This window comes from Ovis aries, chromosome 8 (genome assembly GCF_016772045.2).
Source record: "Ovis aries strain OAR_USU_Benz2616 breed Rambouillet chromosome 8, ARS-UI_Ramb_v3.0, whole genome shotgun sequence".
NCBI lineage: Eukaryota > Metazoa > Chordata > Mammalia > Artiodactyla > Bovidae > Ovis > Ovis aries.
Genome location: NC_056061.1, coordinates 2,221,351 through 2,242,826, shown reverse-complemented (window position 1 = coordinate 2,242,826; position 21,476 = coordinate 2,221,351). Strand labels below are relative to the sequence as shown.

At 42.7% G+C, this 21,476-nt stretch overlaps 1 protein-coding gene across 4 annotated transcripts in view; it reads left to right on the top strand.

Annotated features, from left to right (window-relative positions):
- The window catches only part of FILIP1 (filamin A interacting protein 1), a 313,619-nt gene that overhangs the window by 189,950 nt on the left and 102,193 nt on the right, over positions 1-21,476 (top strand). For all 4 annotated transcript variants that reach the window (XM_060419371.1, XM_060419370.1, XM_060419369.1 and 1 more), the window contains one exon: positions 5,905-6,186. In XM_060419371.1, the coding sequence (XP_060275354.1) occupies positions 5,905-6,186 (282 nt within the window). The remainder of the gene's footprint in view (positions 1-5,904; positions 6,187-21,476) is intronic.

Below are 21,476 nucleotides of genomic sequence, written 5' to 3'. Positions count from 1 at the left end.
CAACTCTGGGATATAAAGTGAAAAAACATTATTTTAGAAAACATTTGTAAAACTTTCTGAGTCATCTGCTTCCCAGGGTGATCCCTCCCCTTCTAATTTACGAACTTAGAAAAAAGCCATATAGAGAGTAGTTATTCAGAGTCACACATGGGTTCAAATCTTAGGTCTTCTATTCACTAGGAGTAGCTGTATGATCCAGAAAAAGATATTTAATCTCTTTAAATCTCAGTGACCTCATCTGTAAACTGAGAATAATAATAGCACCTACTAGTGCTGATGTGACTATTAATTTAAGTGAGATGCTGTATGATGTAAAATGCTTAGCACATTGTTTAACACTTAAGAAACAGTAAGTGAGAGCTGCTAAAATAAGGAAGCGTGTGCTTGCATAAGCATCTGACTCTTTGTGACCTCATGGACTGCAGCCCACCAGGCTCTCCTGTTCAAGGGATTCTCCAGGCAAGACTACTGGAGTGGGTTGCCATGCGCTGCTCCAGGGATCGAACTCAAGTCTACTGCAGCTCCTACATGGACAGGCAGATTCTTTACCACTGAGCCACCTGGGAACCCCAAGGAAGAGTTTAAATATCACTAGGTGTGAAGCATGGAAGTCTGTTCTTATCTGGATACTTTGTCTTACTGAGAGAAAAAAGTGGTTTAAAGTGGATATTATTGAGGGCAGACTTGGTTACACTATGGAGAACCTAAGTTTTTCTCCCTCTTAGATGTTGTCCAATTCTGTTCTAAAACATGTCTTGACTCGTTTGCTATCTCCGAGTACTTCTGCAGTTCTGAGCTAGAACAGGTGCTGACTGCTGATTTTGTTGTGGAGGTAAAGACAGAAGACCTTATTCAGAGTCTCACCTGGCTTCAAATCCTAGGTCTTCTATTCACTAGGAGTAGCTGTGTGATCCAGAAAGAGATATTTAATCACTAGGAAAAGGACTAAATAGGACTAGGATGACTAGGAAAGGACTAAAATCTGTGTGCACGTGTCAAAGCAAAAGTAATTAATGTGGCATTTCAGTGTCACAGAGAAAAAAATACTTGCTAAGACAGAAGTGCCGAAGAACTGATGCTCCTGAACTGTGGTGTTGGACAAGACTCTTGAGAGTCGCTTGGACTGCAAGGAGATCCAACCAGTCCATCCTAAAGGAGATCAGTCCTGGGTGTTCTTTGGAAGGACTGATGCTGCAGCTGAAACTCCAGTACTTTGGCCACCTCATGTGAAGAGTTGACTCATTGGAAAAGACTCTGATGCTGGGAGGGATTGGGGGCAGGAGAAGGGGACGACAGAGGATGAGATGGCTGGATGGCATCACGGACTCGATGGACATGAGTTTGGGTGAACTCTGGGAGTTGGTGATGGACAGGGAGGCCTGGTGTGCTGTGATTCATGGGGTTGCAAAGAGTCGGACACGACTGAGCGACTGAACTGAAGACAGAATTAACATCACAGGTCTAGTACATGCGATTGTTCATCAGTGAAAGTGAATTAATGCGAAAGAGAATACAAAACTCAAGCTTTTGACCTGATTAGTGATATAAAACAACTGGATAATTCTAAAACATGTTTTTCTCTATAAAAATCCTACAAGTAATTCAATCTATAATCTTCATTATTTAATATAATTCTGTTAATTCTATAAAGGCTAATAATACAATAAACATTTCATTTAAAAGTATTAATATTGTTGCTGAACTAACTCGAGTCCCCTCGCCCACTGCACAGCAAGGCCAATCTAACTGACACTATTTTACGGTGAAGGAAAGTGCACATTTTTTGCAGGGTCCCACAGTAGAATGGGTGGCTTATGCTCAAAGGACTCAAGCTCCCCGATGGTTTTCAGGGAAGGTTTTCCTAAGGTAACATTTGGGGTGGGCGTTGTAGGGTGCATTACTTTCCTCTGGTTGCTTGGTGGTGAGGTAATGGGCTGATGTTTCAGGAATCTTCATTATCAACCTTCTAGTTCTAAACAATCTGGGGTCTACCTGCTTGCGGTCAGCATGTAGTTATCACCCTCCACCTGGGAGTAGGGGGAGATCCTAGTTTCTACATAACAACTCAAAAATATGTATCAGATTTTCTGTGTGTCCCTTGAGGAGGAGCTAGGATTCTGTTTTATTGCTGAATTATTGTTTAAGATATTTTTACTTTAAAAAAAAATTAGTTGTTTATCTGGATCTTAGTTGCAGGACACAAGATCTTCATTGCATCATGTGGGATCTTTCGTTTCAGCTCAGACTCTTTAGTTGTGGGGTGTGGGTTCCAGAGCATGCACTCAGTAGCTGCCGCTCAAGGGCTTAGGGGCTCTAAGGTAGGTGGCATCTAGTTTTCCAACTGAAGATCGAAACTGCATCCCCTGCAATGCAAGGCAGGCTCCCCACCACTGGAATGCCAGAGAAGTCCCTATCATTACTTTTCTAGCTTAACTCTTTGCTTCTGCCATCCCTCAATTCCCTAATTGGTTGAGTCTGCTCTTTGGCGCTCACGGAATGCCTGGGAGAGTAAAGCCTTTTTCTACAAACAAGAAATGGGGAACATGAATGGACTTTTGTACCTGGGAAGGCCCCGCAGGATCTTGCTTAGCTTTAATATTAGATTGAGGTTGTTTAGAAACAGTTAAATATAGAATTGCTGTGTGTGCTGTGCTTAGTTGCTCACTCATGTCCGACTCTTTGCGACCCTGTGGACTATAGCCCACCAGGCTCTTCTGTCCATAGGGATTCTCCAGGCAAGAATACTAGGGTGGGTTGCCAACCCCTTCTCCAGGAAATCGTCCCGACCCAGGGACTGAACCCTGGTCTCCTGCATTGCAGGCAGATTCTTCACCATCTGAGCCACCGAGGAAGCCCAAGAATACAGGAGTGGGTAGCCTATCCCTTCTCCAGGGGATCTTCCCAACCCAGGAATTGAACCAGGGTCTTCTGCATCGCAGGCGGATTCTTTACCAGCTAAGCTACTAGGGAAGCCCAAATATAGAGTTGGTACTAGGTAAATGCCATTTTCCGTGTGTTTGCAAATATAATTAAGGGCATGTAATATATAGATAGTTATGCATTTGTCTGATTTTACAAATATCCAAATGCCATAGATCCTATCAAAGATACAGGAAATCCAGGAATAAGACACAAGCATATGTTAGAGTCAAATACAAATGTTGTGTGTGATTAAGGCTGTGAATGATTAAGTTTAAAACATGACCACCTTGGGAAATACTGCCTGGAACTTCCATTAACACGTGGTCTAAATTGAAGTTGTTAGATCAATATTTGATGTTCCATCCCAAAGAGCCATAAGAGAAAATTGTTTTAGATCAAAGAAGTGCACTCGTGGCAGGAGTCGTGGGGAATCACAGTTCAATTTGGGAAGCCCATGTTTCCTGGTTGTGATGTGTTAAGTTTGAAACTGTAGGGGAGGAAAAATAATTTTTGCTTTACGCTTCTAAGGTCTTTGGCTGTTTACCCTTGTATTAAAAAGACATTAATAGGAGGAAAACAAATACAAGTTTAATAACATGCATACCTCCTGTTTACATGGGAGAGACACGAGAAAACCGAGTAACTCTCTGAAATGACCCAAGCCATTACCTTATATACCAGCTTTAGTTAAAGGCAAAAGAAAGATGTTGAGCCACTTATGAAAGGTTACCAGGAAACCACAGTAAATAAGGAAAGCATAGTAAATACAGATTTAAGTCACTGCCTTCTGCGTCGGTTAAGAGTTTCTAGAGATTTTAGAGTTAATAGTTCTCTTCCTGGTATAGCCAGGGAGACACCCTTACAAATGGAGGCTTTCTTTATAAATGTAAATATGTCTTAGGAAAGGTCATTTCCACCCAGGTTTCAGAGCTTCACAGGTCCCTGTTGTTTCTTAAAAAGTAATGAGCTTAAAGTATGCCAAAGAGGTATTTTTGGGGGTGGTATATCGTGCTCCCCTTCAAAACTATTTGTCACATCTTTTTATTTTTTTTGGCTTGGAACTTAAGTCAGCCCACTCTGCCTGCAAACAAGCTGTGATGAAATACAGTAGGCCTGTTCTGAAGTGCTCTGGCTTCCGTTACAAAGCGCATCTATTCTTTGTTCACCAAGGAAGCACAAAGGATGCTCTAAAATTTTAGGACCTAATCACTGAACGAAGCAGAAAACATAGCGCTGGTGTTAAGGACCACTTCTCCGGTTTATAGTCTTCAAAATTAGGGTGCTATAGAAAGTTCACACACACACACAAAAGGGTCCATTTTGTCGTAAGGGTTCAGTTCAAAAAAGGAGCATGAATGCAGATTTCAAGATTTGTTAGAAGAATTAAGTGTTCGCTATCTAAAAGGAAACATCACACTGTGTGTTTATTTTTCTATTATAAGCCTGGCATTTTGAAAAGCTTTTCTTGGTTTCTTAACTATGGTTGGGTTCATAAAGGAAATTTACTTCCAGAAAAGAAGTCTCTGTATTTTATCTGGAATGGGTAATGAAAACCTTGCTGCTTAGCTGTTCAAGGGAAGAACTATTTATACTGTGACTCTTAAATAAACCCATGCACTAAGCTCCTGTATTTAAGGATTTAGGCAATTTTGTAGTACAGCCCCCAGGATATCAGAGGGCTCTTCCCTGAACTTAAATTAGAGGCCTTGCCTTTGAGTTCAGTGTGTTTGTTTGTAATGTGTCTGTTAATCAAGTTCTTTTGCTTAGAGACTGCATAAACATTCAAAATAGAATGACTCAAGTGAGTTCCCCATGGACAAATTAATTGCTGTTTTGTTTTTTTCTTTATTTTACCTCAACGTATTTTTAAAAATCTTGATTTTGAAGTTGGTCTTTTCCTCCCAATTCTTTGTACTTTTATTACTGTAAAATGACTGACATTAAAAAAGAACAACAACACCCAATTTTGAAAAAGAGTTCATGGAAAAGTAGAATTCCATATCACGAAAAACGGTCCTGCCCTCTTCCCTTGGCATTTCCCTTTTTCTCTCTTCACTTCAAGTCCCCTCCCCCGACTCTACGTGGATTTTTCTGCACACTGTGACTTCTAACTTGTTCTTGGCAGGGTTTGAGGTTTGTATTTTCTGATAGATAATTTAGAATCACTTAAAAAAGTAAACTTTTTATGTTACAAAAACTTGAGATTCACAGAATTCTTGCAAAGATAATACTGGGGGATCCCATAGACCTCATACCCAGTTTCCTCTCTAATTAAAACCTCATGTTAAAAAAAAAAAAAAAAAAACTCATGTTAGTATGGTACATTTGTTATAATTAATGAACGAATAGTGATGCATTACTATTGACTAAAGTCCATGCTTTATTCATATCTCCTCAAATCTCCCCTAATGTCTTTTTTCCGTTTCAGGACCCCATCCAGATGCCACATCACGTCATTTAGTTGCCATGTGTCCTTAGCTTCCTCTTGGCGGTGACGATTATTCAGATTTTCCTTGTTTTCGATGACCTGAATAGTTTTAAAGATCACGGGTCAGGCATTTTGAAGAGTGTTTCTCATTGGGACGGGTCTGATGTTTTTCTCATTATTAGCCTTGGGTCATGTTTTGGGGAAGGGCGACCACACAGGTAAAGTGCCATTGTTATCCCAGCCTATCAAAGATACATGCCATCAGCGAGAACTAGCACTGCTTGATGTTGGTCCCTGTTACTCAGCTTCGGATGTTTGTGACGTTCGAATCACATTTTCATTTTCCCCTGAAGATTGGTCAAAGTATTTTCCTGAAGTTTCTAATGATGCGATCATTAAAGCTATAAGGAAGCTGACTCGGGATGGATCTCCTGGTTCTTCTTTCTTTTCTTTCTTTCTTTCTTTCTTGTAAAGCTGCTATTCATTTCTAAGCACTTAGGCAAAAATCATGTCAGTGGTGGTAAAGACATCTTCTCTTCTCTCATGTGCTGTAGGTGGGAATGCGATCCCGAAACCAGGGCGGTGAAAGTTCATCCAACGGGCATGTCTCCTGCCCCAAGACCTCCACCATCAGCAATGCTGCTGATAAAAGTCTCTCAGAAGATACGAAAAAGAAGAACAAATCCAACAGAAAGGAGGAGGATGTCATGGCTTCAGGAACTGTCAAACGACACCTAAAACCATCTGGAGAAAGTGAACGGAAAAGTAAGAAATCCTTGGAGTTGTCCAAGGAAGACCTCATCCAGCTGCTCAGTATAATGGAAGGAGAGCTACAGGTAGAGTCAAATTTTCTCAGTTGCTGTGTCTTTAGTTTGAAGCTGTAACATAAGAGACCGTGAACCTGTCTCCCTCCCTGGGTTGTGAACTTCGTGGGGAAGTGAATGTTTTTTCTTGTTCATTCCTAAGCCCCTAGTGCCTGGTGCAAGTTTCACTGAATACATTCTTGTTGAATGAATGGATAAATGGATAGAGCTGATTTCATTGTCAAGCTTCTCTAGAAGCAGAAAATTTTTTCATGACACTTTTTTTGAGCTTTTTAGTTTGTAAGGGGGTATAGGTGAGTAACAATGTTGTGACGCTTTCAGGTGGACAGTGAAGGGACTCAGCCATAATGTGTCCATTCTCCCCCAGACTCCTGTCCCATCCAGGCTGCTACGTAACATTGAGCAAAGTTCCATGTGCTATACAGTAGGTCCTTATCAGTTATTCATTTTAAATACAGCAGTGTGTACACAACCACCCTAAGCTCCCTAATTACATGACGTCTTTTTGGTAATAATTTATTAACAGCACTTAGTAGTAGGTAATCAGTGAGGTTATCTAATTTAGGGCCACTGGCTATGATTGCAAACCGAGGAGAAGTCATGATTCTTGCTTTTAAGTTATTTTTACTTATTTATGGCTGCTCTGGGTCTTTGTTGCTGAGCGCAGGCTTTTCCCTACTTGCATCTCCACTTTCGGCGGGTGGGCTCCTCGTCGCAGTGGCTCGCGGGCTCTAGGGTGAGCAGGCTTCAGAAGTTGTGGCATACCAGCTTCATTGTTCTGAGGCATGTGGAATCTTCCTGGACCAGGAATTGAACCTGTGTCCCCTGCACTGGCAAGTGGATTCTTAACCACTACACCACCAGGGAAGTCCAAAGTCATGACTCTTAGAAGGCAGAGCTAAGATCAATTGTTACTTTTGCTTTTTTCCAGGAGGTAGGGTAAAAGAGAGATAAAGAGACAGAGGGAAGAAGAGAGGGAGAGAGAAAGAGAAGGAAACTTCATTTAAAGCAGTCTTACACTTTTCTCATTTGGGGGGTGACTTTCAGCTTTAATTTTCTACAGTGTCATAGGAGTTGAGATGCACTCAAGTAAGCAGAACATAGTGCTGTAAAAACCTAATCCTTCCACAAAGCATTTTCAAGTCTATTATCTCTCTCATTTGACCTCAGTAAAAATGTGGGTGTCATTATCTATAATTTATAATGAGGAAACAGGCCTAGAAGGGTTAATGGGTTGGCCAGATGTCATCTTAGGCCTTCTGATGCTTGATCCTGGGCATTTAACACTGTCCGTCCTCCCACCTTCTGTGGCTGCCAGGTCCCCCATTAAGAGAATGTTTTTAAGCACTCAAAAGGGAGCTGGGATTCTCCTGAGTTTCTGAACCCTGGAAAATTATATTTCTGGAAGTGGGAAAACAATAACTTTATTTATTTTTTTTTTTTGAGGAGAGGATGACTTGAAAGTGAGGTTGCTGTTTTCCTTCTTGTTTTTGTTAGGTTCTTAGCTTGCCTAAGCCTCGAGGGGAACAATAAACAATTGAATGAGATGAAGCCTTTGTTTGGTGCCGTTAGTATCAGACATATTATTTGCAACCTACCCTAAACCAGGGGATCTGATCTGTTCCTGTTCTAATCTGTGTGTGCCCTCAGATAAGGAAATCCCTGGGGTAAAGAGAAATGGAAAACATGCAAAACTCAAATTAAAAACAATCGAGCATGCTTGAGCTTACCATTTATGGGCTGAGAAAAATCACCTTTGCATTTCAAAGCAAAAGATGAAATTTTCCAGAGCACCACCATTACTAAAAATAGCTTCACCACTGCCAGAAATGTGGTTATTTTCAGCCTATTAATGTTTATTGTGTCAGGAGACAGAATATATTAGTCCAAATTTTTAGGCTGCCTCCAGAATACAGCTATTGACCTGAGCGGGAGGCACAACAGTAATCTAAGAAATCACTACAAAGGAATGTCATCAGTTTATTTCTTCCAGACCTGTTGGCTTATGTGAAGCTTATGGTTTTTCTAGACTCTAATAATTTCTGTAGAAGGCTGTTATATCATGGTAGACTGTGGACTGTATTTAAGATTCATGTGGCTTTTATGTTGGTGGTATTGCCAGATATAGTTCTAGAGCCTAGGTATGCAAAATAAAAGTCCACACACCTGGGACAAAGAAATTAGTCAGAAGGCTACAAAGAAATGCATTTTGCTCTCCTTTAACCTTTGTGAATACAGGGTACCCTACCTTATACAAGATGTATTCCTGAGCAGCAATAAATGAGGACAGAGTGTAAGATATCTGTAGGAGAGGCAGTGGAGGAAAAGAGAAATGAACCTGATATTGTAAGGAATGCCATGGTGAATTCATTTGCAAAGCAAGTAATCCATCCCCCATGTGCATTTCTATGCACACACATGCAAACATAAGGACATGCACTTTTAAATGTAGATTTCACAGTACTAGACTTGTTAAAAATGACAGTGTTCCTTTATTTAGAGCTCCTGTCACAGGTGAGTGAGTGTGTGTTGTGGCTGAGAGTGGGAGGCAGTCGGCATCAGCAAATGTGAGTGGGCTGGTGGAAATGTGACAGCTACATACCAGGTTTGCCACACTAGAGACAAGGGGGCAAAAAGGTCTGTCTGAGAAAAGATCTGTTGCTGAGGAGAGAGGCAGAGAGTTTAGGGACCCACAGCTCAGGCCTGCATGCTCTGCCGCTTGATGAGTATTTTATGAGCTTTTCGCGAGTTGTCTCCCAGAGCTTCAAAGGCTATCTATCACCCTCCCTTTATGGAGCAGCTGTGAAATGACTCAAACACCTTCCTCTGCAGGTGGTGGTCCAAGATTCTGTAAAGTATCAGGGCTGACAAGCAGCTCTGAGGTGTCTACCCACCTCCTTTATGTTACAAATGTGAAACTGACACTCAGATGAGTTAGGTGACTTGCCCAAGGTCACACGGCAATTTAGTTACCATTTACTCCAAGTCTAGCTTCCCTTTCTCAGTCCAGTGTCCCTCCTTTAATATGCTTTTCTAATCAGGGGACGTGCAAGTGGGGTATCCAGGGCCTCCGTATTTATTCTTCAGTCTCCAGGATTTCTTTCAAGTAGACTCACTGAGAGGTGCAGGTGTGATGCCTGGGTCAGGAAGATCCCCTGGAGGAAGGCATAGAAACCCACTCCAGTGTTCTTGCCTGGAGAGTCCCATGGACAGAGGATCCTGGTGGGCTATAGTCCATGGGGTCGCCAAGAGCTGGACACGACTAAAGCGACTTCGCCTACTGCCTGTGGCAGGTGTACCTTGGAAGTGACTTGCAGGCAAAGGAGGAGATGCAGTTTCACTCATACGCTTCATGCCAGTTTTCTCTTTCTCAAACTTCTTTGTGATCTCTCTCATTCTCTTCATCTCTGCAGCCAGGGTTCTGAACGCTACAGACAATTTTCTGTGTTTTCTGGTATCAGCGCTCCGTGGCCTTTGGAATCTGTTGTATGTAATCTGTGGGAATCTGTTGAATCAACCTACAGACAGTTCAGTTCAGTTCAGTTCAGTCGCTCAGTCATGTCCGACTCTTTGCGACCCCATGAATCGCAACACGCCAGGCCTCCCTGTTCATCACCATCTCCCGGAGTTCACTCAGACTCACGTCCATTGAGTCCGTGATGCCATCCAGCCATCTCATCCTCTGTCGTCCCCTTCTCCTCCTACCCCCAATCCCTCCCAGCATCAGAGTTTTTTTCCAATGAGTCAACTCTTCGCATGAGGTGGCCAAAGTACTGGAGCTTCAGCTTTAGCATCATTCCTTCCACAGAAATCCCAGGGCTGATCTCCTTCAGAATGGACTAGTTGGATCTCCTTGCAGTCCAAGGGACTCTCAAGAGTCTTCTCCAACACCACAGTTCAAAAGCATCAATTCTTCGGCGCTCAGCCTTCTTCACAGTCCAACTCTCACATCCATACATGACCACAGGAAAAACCATAGCCTTGACTAGATGAACCTTAGTCGGCAAAGTAATGTCTCTGCTTTTGAATATGCTATCTAGGTTGGTCATAACTTTTCTTCCAAGGAGTAAGCGTCTTTAAATTTCATGGCTGCAGTCACCATCTGCAGTGATTCTGGAGCCCCCAAAAATAAAGTCTGACACTGTTTCCACTGTTTCCCCTTATTGTTAGCGCTGGCTTTTTGCAAAATTTGCAAACTTGCTGGGTTTTCCTTGTTGTTGTTGCTGTTTGTTTGCTTGCTTTTTGCCAGTAAGGAGGTGTCCAGGGAACTCATGAAGTTCAGTCTAAAGGTGTACATTAGAAATGGAGTTGCCCCTCACAGGGATTTTTGCATTTTAGGGAGTCTTGTCTGGAACTGGTGATGTCATGCCCCTGGTCGTCAACAGGGACAGCCTTCCAGACTTTTCAAGCCACACCTTAGCAGATGCAAGCTTGTCATTTCAGCACAATGTCAGACGGCATTGCCTGCATAGAAGCAGCCGGAATAGTTTCCATGATTCCACTTCTGTTCTCGACTGCTTCCAGTAATGTGTACTCTCTAATAAATTGAAACATTATTACTCTCTGGGTGAAAAACTGGTTACATATTTCCCAGACTAAACTGAAAATAATGAAATAGTACTCCCAGGCCATCATTTGGGCATCATGATTAATTTCCCCTTGTATTTGTCCAAAAATAGCACTTTTAAGAAGCCAGTCAATTTGGCTGAACTAAAAACAACCAAAGTTCAAAGGAAATGGTACTCACATCAAAAAGCCATAATATAGAATACTTGGCAGAAGGATATTCTTGTAGGATAATTCAAAAAGAGAATACTAATTATTTTTCTTGATGCAAAAAATAGCTAGCTTTTTTATACAGTAACTTCCTTTGACATAACCACTCAAATACTGTTAGAAAAACAAAACTCAAATCGGGTTTCATCATTTTTTTTTCCCTCTTGTCTATGTAGGTAGTTCTCTTCTACCTGTGTATAAGGAGGCCCAGAGAATAGGCTTATTAGATACTGTAACTCGACAAGGCACCCCTGAAACAGTGCACCTCAGATTGGGATTTAAACCCATGTCCTGGGACTCAGACCTGGGCAAAACACTGCGTGGGACTCCAACCCACCGTCATTTCATTGGGATCACTCACCTGCTGTCTGGACTTACTGAGGCTCAGGTGCTTTGTGTCTCAGCATAGAAGGAAGTCAGCAAGAGGCAAAGTGATAGAAAAGATATAGATTTATTAATATAGGTTGCTTGTAAGAGACACAAGTGGGCAGGTTGGGGAGCTCTGCCCTGAGGATTAAGTGGGCTACAGTTTCATAGTCAAAGGAAGTGGGGAGGGGGCGGGGGGGAAGACCACTTTCTTCAAGGAGTGAAGCTTCTAGATACGAAGGAGGAGCTAGGGGTGTATCAGGCAGGAGAGAGTCTGACCCTACGAGGTCACACTAGGATTTTCGTTGTTGTTCGGTCACCTGGTTGTGTCTGACTCCTCGTGGCCCCATGGGCTGCAGTACTCCAGGCTTCCCTGGCCCTCACCATCTCCCAAGTTTGCCCAAGTTCATGTCCGTTGAGTCGGTGATGCCATCCAACCATCTCGTCCTCTGTTGTCCTCTTCTCTTTCTGCCTTCAATCTTTCCCAGCATCAAGATCTTCTCCAATGAGCTGGCTGTTTGCATCAGGTGGTCAAAGTACTGGAGCTTCAGCTTCAGGCTCAGTCCTCCCAATGAGTACTCAAGGTTAATTTCCCTTAAGATTGACCAGTTTGATCTCCTGGCTGTTGAAGGGACTCTCAAGAGTCTTCTCCAGTACCACAGTTTGAAAACAGCAATTCTTCAGCATTCTGCCTTCTTTATGGTCCAGCTCTCACATCCGTACATGACAGCTGGAAAGGCCATACCCTTGACTATACAGGCCTTTGTCGGCAAAGTGATGTCTTTACTTTTTAACGCACTGTCCAGGTTTGTCACAGCTTTCCGGCCAAGAAGCAGTTGTCTTCAAATATCACGGCTGCAGTCACCATCCACAGTGATTTTAGAGCCCAAGGAAGGAAACTTGTCTCTGCTTCCTCCTTTTCCCTTTCTATTTGGGATCTCTTGATGGCAAATACACTGGATGACATAATCTTATTTTTTTTAACACTGAGTTTTAAGCTGGCTTTTTCATTCTGCTCCTTCCCCCTCATTAAGAGGCTCTTTAGTTCTTCTTTACTTTCTGCCATTAGAGTGGTATCATTTGTATTCAAATCAGTAGAAGGGTGGTGACATTTTTCTTCCATCTAATGGCCTGGGGCATATCTCATACTTTTATTTTTGGCTTTATAGTTAAGCAAGCCTGTTTCATTCCATGACATTCCAACAGTTTCCTTGAGTGGTCATTAACTTCTAGTGGTCTTCCAAGTTTCCTAGGTTTCCCTCTCTATCCATAGTCCCCTCCTGGGACTTCTGTAGCTAACCGCATAATAACTACCATTGTTGTTCAGTTGCTCAGTCATGTCTGATTCTTTACAACCCCATGGACTGCAGCATGCCAGGCCTCCCTGTCCTTCACCAATTCCTGGAGCTTGATCAAACTCATGTCCATTGAGTGGGTGATACCATCTAACCATCACATCATCTGTTGCCCCTTCTCCTCCTGTCTTCAGTCTTTCCCAGCATCAAGGTCTTTTTTCAACGAGTCGGCTCTTTATATCAGATGGCTAAGTATTGGAGCTTCAGCTTCAATATCATTCCTTCCAATGAACATTCAGGACTGAATTCCTTTAGGATTGACTGTTTGGATCACCTTAAAGTCCAAGGGACTCTCAAGAGTCTTCTCCAACACCACAGCTCAAAACCATCAATACCATATTCAATCCCTATCACCACCATTCCCCTGGGCTTTGGTGTTCGCCAGGCTGAGTCAGAGGCAATCACCACACACTGAGAAATCTTCCTTCATTTGGATGCCTGGCAGAAGAAGTTGTTGTATTTCCAAGGTAATTTATGAAATAGATAATATGCTGTGGACTGTTAGAAGTTTCCTCTATTCTCTCCTTTGGGGGTTCCAGCCATTTTCTTTACTGTTTACTCTCTCTCTGTTTTTTAACCTCTCTACTACCTTCTAAGGGACCTACTACTACCTGTGTCCACTCTTTTTCTCACCAACAGAGTTGATTCATTCTTAGTGAAAGTGAAGTCACTCAGTCATGTCCAATTCTTTGCGACCCCAGGGACTGTAGCCTGCCAGTCTCCTTCATCCATGGGATTTTCCAGGCAAGAGTACTGGAGGGGGTTGCCATTTCCTTCTCCAGGGGATCTTCCTGACCCAGGGATCAAACCCAGGTCTCCCAAAGTGCAGGCAGATGCTTTACCATCTGAGCCACCAGGGAAGCCATTCATTCTTTAATTAACTAATTTAAAATTGATTGATCTCGCAATATTTAAGAAACATTGCCCTACTGGAAGCCTGAAAAATGCATAAGTGAGTAATAATAAAACTCATAGCTAAAATTTGATGAGTTCCTGCTATGCGCCAAGCAGGGTTTTGGCATGACTTTTCCTCATGGCAGTCATGAGGAAAGAGCTCATGATCTGGTAGGACCGATGAGAATGTATAGGAATAAGTATTTTTTTAGGGTAGCTGCAATGCAAATTGCTGTTGTCGCTGTTCAGTCACTAAGTCGTCCCTGACTCTTTGCAGTCTTATGGAAGGCAGCACGCCAGGCTTCCCTGTCTTTCATCGTCTCCTGGCGTTTGCTCAGATTCACGTCCATGGAGTTGGTAATACGATCTAACTATCTCTTCCCCTGCTGCAAAGCATATTAGGGAGTACAAACACGGGAAAGATTGTGAAAATCCCAGGAGATGACTTAAGAAAAGCTTCACTGAAGAATTAGATCTCCAAGAATTGTAGGTCTTGGACAGGCACAGAGGAGAACAGGAGCTAACTCGGCAGAATCAGACAGACAGCAGGGGGACAAGTATGGGGCCTGTTCACGGTGAATGGTCTCCCTAATTAGACAGCAGGTGGACAAGTATGGGGTCTGTTCACGGTGAATGGTCTCCCCTCCATGGAGAAGTATTCAGTGGAGGTAAAACTACAGCTCTATTTGGAGACCACAAATAAGGCATCTGAAAAACAACAGTCAGAAGGTGGGAGGATCCCAGAGGAGTGGAGGATGCAGAAGCAAAGGAGCCAAGATTGTCAAGGAGAGGAGAGAAACTGTGTCGTCAGATCATCAGAGAATTTCAGCTGGATGCGACTGAAAGGTGTTTGCTGGGTGTGTGGGTCTGCAGGTCATTGGGAACATTTGCCGGAGAAGTTTCACTGAGTATAAGTCTATTGTCAGTGGTTTGAGAAGTGAAGGGAAGTAAAGCAATAGAGTAACATGTTCTAATGAAAATCCATGATTTTTTTTTGTGTGTGTGTCTTGAAGAGTTAATCAGACCTCTTTTTTGGACCCAGCCAAATAAGCCAAATTTCCCTTCTCTTTCGCACTGTAGTAAATCATTTGTCTGGCACAGAGTATGCCGTTAGTACATTTGCTGGCCTCCTGCTTTGAAATCACCATGTTGCTTTGCTCTGCTTCTGGGCTTTACGTGAGACGTGGGAGTATTAAACAGCAAGAGACTGGAACAGTGTGACTTGAATGGGAAGTCCTGCAGGGAAGTGTTTGGTGCTTGACCTTATTAGCATTGCCTCTGAGCTGCAGCTTACTCCCTGTCTGTGTGCGTGTGTGCGTGTGTGCCAAGCAGCTTCAGTCGTGTCCGACTGTAGCCCGCCAGGCTCCTCTGTCCATGGGATTCTCTAGGCAAGAATACTGGAGTGGGTTGCCATGCCCTCCCACAGGGGATCTTCCCGACCCAAGGATCAGAACCCACGTCTCTTGCGTCTCCTGCATTGGCAGATGGGTTCTTTACCACTAGCGCCACCTGGGAACCCCCCTGTCTGTGTACTCCCCACTTTCTGGGCTGTTGTGGTGGCTACAGTCAGCCAATGTAGATATTATTTGGAAAACCTTAGGTAATGAAGGAGGAGAAAGATAGAATGGTAGCTAGAAGGAAACTCAAGTGAAGGGAGTATTTTGAATGATGAAACAGACTTTACTGTGTTTTATGGGTTAAAGGGTTATGGGACCAAAAAGGAGCAGGGTCAAAGATACAGCAAACAGCAAGGATTTTTGATGAACCAAAGTCTTAAAGGAGGCAGGAGGGAGGGAATTAAAAGTGGTTTGGAGGCTGACTTTGGGATTTGCCCTTGAAAATTAGGGTGAGACTTCCTCTTCTGTGACAGAGAGGAGGAAGAATGGGTGGGGATAAATACACCATTTGTAGAGGAAGGGTGGACAACTGAGGGAGATATGCCCAAAGCCTCAGTTTTCACAGCAAGGAAAAGACAAAGTGATATGCTACTGAAAGCAACGAGACCGGGGCCAAGCCATGGTCTTAAGGATTATGATGTACAGCAGCATTGCTACCCAGGGGAATGTTAGAGGAAGGAGATTATGGACAAACAGGAACACTAATGACTGGAGCTGAGGACTCAGCCAGCAGAAAGACTGGGTGTGTGCAGTGGACTAGATGCCCTCATGTACGGGGGCGCTATAGCTTATAGCTCTGGATCTGGGGTTGAAGTCATCTCAGTGGATGTAGTAGAGAGACAGAAGTGAAAGGAAGTGGCATGTGTTGGCGAGACAGCATCCAGCAAGAAAGTGACGTTGGGAAGAGTAAGCATGTCCATGGGAAGATGGGCCAGAGAAGGCTGGAAAGATGAAGCTGGGCTATTCACACTTAAATTTTCTGTGTGGTGTGGGTTTTACTAATGTACAGTCTTGGGTGCGGTCCTGGGAGTGGAAATGAAGGCAATTGGAATGAATGAGGTCAAGGAATGGTAAAGTTAGGATATTGTCTAAAGTCATGAGTGTTGAAACCTCCTAGGATGATGGTGGGATTTGGAGTGGAGAGCTAGTCTGTTTCCTTTAGGAAGTATGAGGGCTGGGGAGCAGAAGGTCAGCAGATAATTGCTGCCAGCCTATTTTCTGTAAAGCGCTTCTCTGATTGTGTCATGCAGGTGCTTAGGAACTTACAAGAGATCTCTAGACCCTACCAGATTGAAATCTAAATTGATCAGACTGGTCTGTAAAAATCTATTTATTAACAGGCTTCCCCTTAACCATGAAAGCTTATCTTTCATGTTCCTTAACTTGACCCTACCTATCAAATCAGGCAGTCTCCAATTGTCCCCCAGCCCTGACCTAGACACTCACATGAACAATCTCAAATACTGTTACCATCCCAGTGTTTTTCCCCGGGCTTCTCTATATTTCTCCACCTTAAGACCACTTACAGAACAGATACTAAAGATCTTTAGGAAAACTGAGGACATGTATTTGTCCTTGTTCTATCCTACACTTCCCTCATGTACTAGTCAATATTTCTGTTTTTCTTTTTTTAGTTAAAGATTTAATTTTTTATAGCAGTTTGGGGATCACAGTAAAATTGAGAGGAAGGTACAGTGATTTTCATATATGCCGCCCCACCCCACATGCATATCCTCCCATATTATCAACATCCCCCAGTACGGTTGGACATGTTACACTTGATAAATCTACATGGACGCATCATAACCACCCAAGGCCTGTAGTTTACCTTAGGGCTCACTTTTGGTGTGTACATTGGTTTGGAAAATGTATGATGATATGTATGATGATATGTGGGCCTCCCAGGTGATGCTAGTGGTAAAGAACCTTCCTGCCAATGCAGGAGATACAGAGATGTGGGTTTGGTCCCTGGGTTGGGAAGATCCCCTGGAGGAGGGCATGACAACCAACTCCAGTATCTTTGCCTGGAGAATCCTATGGACAGAGGAACCTGGCAGTCTGTAGTCCATGGGGTCACAAGGAGTCAAACACAACAGAAATTACTTAGTATGCATGATATTACATATCTACTGTTATTAGTACCTTACAGAATATTTTCTCTGCTCTAAAAATCCTCTGTGCTCCACGTATTCATCTCTCCCCCCACCTTACACAAATTTCTTTTCGTTCCCATCACATACAGATTTCCCACGTGTTTTATGTACTTATTTATATCTGTTGCCTGAAACAGCTTGAGAGAAGGGGTTCTGTCTTCTGCTTCTTTTCTGAGCCTCATTGCACCTAGAAAAGGGCTGGATATCATTGTTTATCTACTGTTAACTAATGATCATTCTCAGAAGATCCTAATATTTGTACAGCCTATGAGACAGTCATAAGATTATTCTTTTAATGTCTGCAAAAGACTTTGAACTATATAAAGTGTGCATTCTTAGTATACACAGTGTTATTGATTTAATAGTAATGGTCCCAAATGTTTATGATATTCCTACTACAATACTATGGTTCTACCTTTCTGTCATCTTTAACAAGAGATGTCATAACTCCACTGGGGATGCTAATAGTCAGTTCAGATGGAATTACCAAGAGCACCCAAGCACGATAGGCTTATCCTACAAGAGTGCCACTTAGCATTTCTTTCTTTAGAGATGGCTTTTCTTTTCCTGAGTTCCATTTGCTACATGGTAGGACTTCCCAAAGAATCTCTGTGCTTCTGAAGAATGAGGTTTTTAGTTCCTCTGCTGGCTTTTGAAATTGATGACTCACCTGTACTTAATATGCTCCATCTTTAGAATCTGGGGCTGAGGTCACTCTGAGAAAGGCTGCCCAGTGAAATCTCACACCATCAAAATGGTCAGCATGCTGAGAATGGTATGTCTTTGCTAAGTTTAGGAGGCAGCAAAGAGACAGGTTGCTCTCTGATTAAAATCAGGACCAGGTCTGATCTTTGTTGAATGTGATGGTTCAGAATCTCATGTATCCAGTAGTATTGTTAGTATTTTGGCAAAGAGCTTTGGCCACTGATTTTCACTGTTAGGCAGAATATTTTTAGTGCTCCTGTTAGAATCAGAAATTTGCATTCTCTGCAGTGAGAATATGATACTCATTGATGCTATAGGGGAGAAGGGTGATTTTATGAGAAATGTAAAAAAAAAATTAATGAAGAAAATGCCCTGTAAAACAAATATTTTATTATTTATGACACTCTGGACATTGGGAAATACTATACAGGAGTAGTATGTGAAAGACACAGAATTCTCCTATAAATGACTATAGCCTGTATTTTTTTTCAGTGAAACTGACCTCATTTGTAAACAAACTACATCTTAATATCCAACTCCCCTATGTAAATATTTCTCAATTATTTGGAGTATGTTCTGCTTTTCAGTGAAATCAGAGTTTGTATAGATCACTGTAGTGAGAAAAAATGCACTGAATGGAGTAAGATTTGGGGCATAATAGATGTGTGATTCCAGGAAAGATGTCAGTTAGAATACTGACAGGTTCAGGGGAGAGATGAGGTCTAGACCTGTGGTGTCCCAAAGAGCTTTTTATGAAGAAGTGAAGTGAAGTGAAGTCGCTCAGTCATGTCCGACTCTTTGCGACCCCATGGACTGTAGCCTACCGGGCTCCTCCCTCCATGGGATTCTCCAGGCAAGAGTACTGGAGTGGGTTGCCATTTCGAAAAAGGAAATGTTTTAAATCTATTCTGTCCTATATGGTAGCCACTAGCCATATTTGAAATATGGCTAAGATGGCTGAAGAACAGAAATTTAAACTTTATTTAATATAATTAGTTTAAATAGCCGCATGTAATGGCTACATCACGGAAATGGGGCAAAAAACAGGGCCCTCACCTGGAGAGAGAGTCGTTGAAGCCAAGGGATAAAGAACAAAAGAAAAAGTCAAGTCCAAAGACAGACACTGCCTTAGAGAACAACTAGGATTAAGATGGCATACGATATGACAGTTCAGTGTAACTCAAAGCGATTGCTTCGAATAGGTAACTTGGTAACAAGGCCATCATTCACTTGAAACCGATACAGTGGACTTCACTGGAAACCACATCTTTGCTTTGTCTTGTCATCCTGATGCACTGCAAGGCATGGATATATTTATATATCTAATCCGATTGCAAATAGAAATTAATAATAGATATTGCTAAATAAATTACTGCATGGCAAGTTAAAAAAAAAAAAAAGATGGGGAGAGAGAAAAAAACTGGCCAAAAACGAAGAGAGGGCATGATTAGAGTTAAAGGAAGACAGACCTCAACCACCTGGACCTGATGCCTTGTGGGTGCCAAGGAGAGCACTTCAGGAAGAAGACTTAGAGAGCAGCCCTTTATTGAGCCAGCATTCAAAAGGTGCAGCTTTGAAGGAATGGTGAGTGTTGGTGTCAGATTGCTGGTGTCTGGAAGTACCTGGGCCAACTTTGCTCATGAGAAGTTTGTGGATGGGGAAAGATGGCGGGGCTAGCTCTCAGGGGATAGTAGGGCTGGGGGTGGGGATTATCATTTGTTTCGTTCTGTCTTGGAAAGGAATACCTCAACAGGTTTGTAGGTGTTAGACACAGATGTCTTCCCCAAATATTCCCCCCGACTCCATGCCTTGCTGCCTTGATTCATAACTCCCGGATGCTCTGGTCTTCTCTCTTACTTACACAATGGAGGTCTTCTCAAGTTCTCTCCATCCTCCCCCATCTTCACCCTTCACCTTCCCTTTCTCCCCTTCCCCTTCACGCACAGAGAAAAGGAAAGTCAAGTCGCTCAGTCATGTCCAGCTCTTTGCGACTCTATGGACTGCAGGCTACCAGGCTCCTCCGTCCATGGGATTTTCCAGGCAAGGGTACTGGAGGGGGTTGCTATTTCCTTCTCCAGAGGATCTTCCCAACCCAGGGATCAAACCCGGGTCTCCCGTATTGCAGGCAGATGCTGTGCCATCTGAGCCACCAGGGAAGTCCTCACTCAGAGAGAAGTATCCTTTTATATCAAGGTTAGTTCTGCTGACTTGATCCTACCTTCTTCCCAGATGGATTTATACAACTCTTTCCCCTCCCCACTCCCATCCCCGAATCTCCCTCTTTGCCTTCCCACGATCTGCAACTTGTTGGGCGCATGACCACTTTCCACATAAGAGGAGCTAAAATAACCAGTTCCTGGGCTTCTTTAGACATGGAATTGTTGTCCATCAGCATGGTCTCCATCCCCCAGGGAGTCTGCACGTGGAATATTTAGGTCACTTATTTTCCAGTCTTCTCCTGACTACATGCCCACTCCCTTTTCTCCTTCCATCCTATCCAGGTTCCAAATCTCCTCACACAGATGCATTTACCTCCACCATTTTCTATCTCGCTTGGCTATTTTTAATAAAACTTCTATTTGTCCACATTTTTCTTTTTAAAAACAATCTTAAATTATAAATTCCTAGAGGATAAGACTCTGTAAAGCACTTGATAAATGCTTTTTAAAAATTACTTTTAGTCCCAATTGGGAAATACAGTTTTTTTTAAGTGGATTACTATTTAAAATTTTTTTTTCTAAAAGTATTTCATGTTAAATCCTGGCTTTGGCAGAACCTTCAGCGTAGTGCTCAAGAGTGAGGATATTCCAAGGAAACATCAGCTGATAGTGGACATTGTGGTTTTGTTCTCTACCTTTCATGGTACCTTGTGCCCTGCGGCACTTTATGCATTTTCTCGTTGGATGTGCAGGCCAATACTAGTGGTAGAACCGTCTCCCACTTGGGGACCAGATGGTCCCCTGAAAACCCATTGTCCTCAGCCCCTTATTGCTAGGTGAAAGGGTCTGGCATATCCTTTGACATGCTTCAGTTTCTCCTCCCCAAAAAGAGTATATAAAGAGGTGGATAGTGTTTCATTATACTAGTTTGTTCACTTTCGTGTATGTTTAAAACGTTTTATAATCAAATCTATGGCTTTTCCAGTAGTCATGTATGGATGTGAGAGTTGGACCATAAAGAAAGCTGAGCACTGAAGAATTGATGCTTTTGAACTGTGGTGTTAGAGAAGACTCTTGAGAGTCCCTAAGACAGTAAGGAGATCAAACCAGTCAATCCTAAAGGAAATCAACCCTGAATATGCATTGAAAGGACTGATGCCGAAGCTGAAGCTCCAATGTTTTGGCCACCAGATATGAAGAGCCAAATCGTTGGAAGACCCTGATGCTGGGAAAGATTGAAGGCAGGAGGAGAAGGGGACGACAGAGGATGAGACGGTTGGATGGCATCACCGACTCAATGGTTTGCATAAACTCAGGGTGATGGTGAAGGACAGGGAAGCCTGGCGTGCTACAGTCCATAGGGTTGCAAAGAGTTGGACACAACCTAGCCCCCGAACAACAACATAAAATGAAGTTAAAGAAATGAATAAATGACAATGAAATAGAGAAAAAATATATCTATATTGCCCATTTTCCTTTCTGTGCTGCTGACTATAT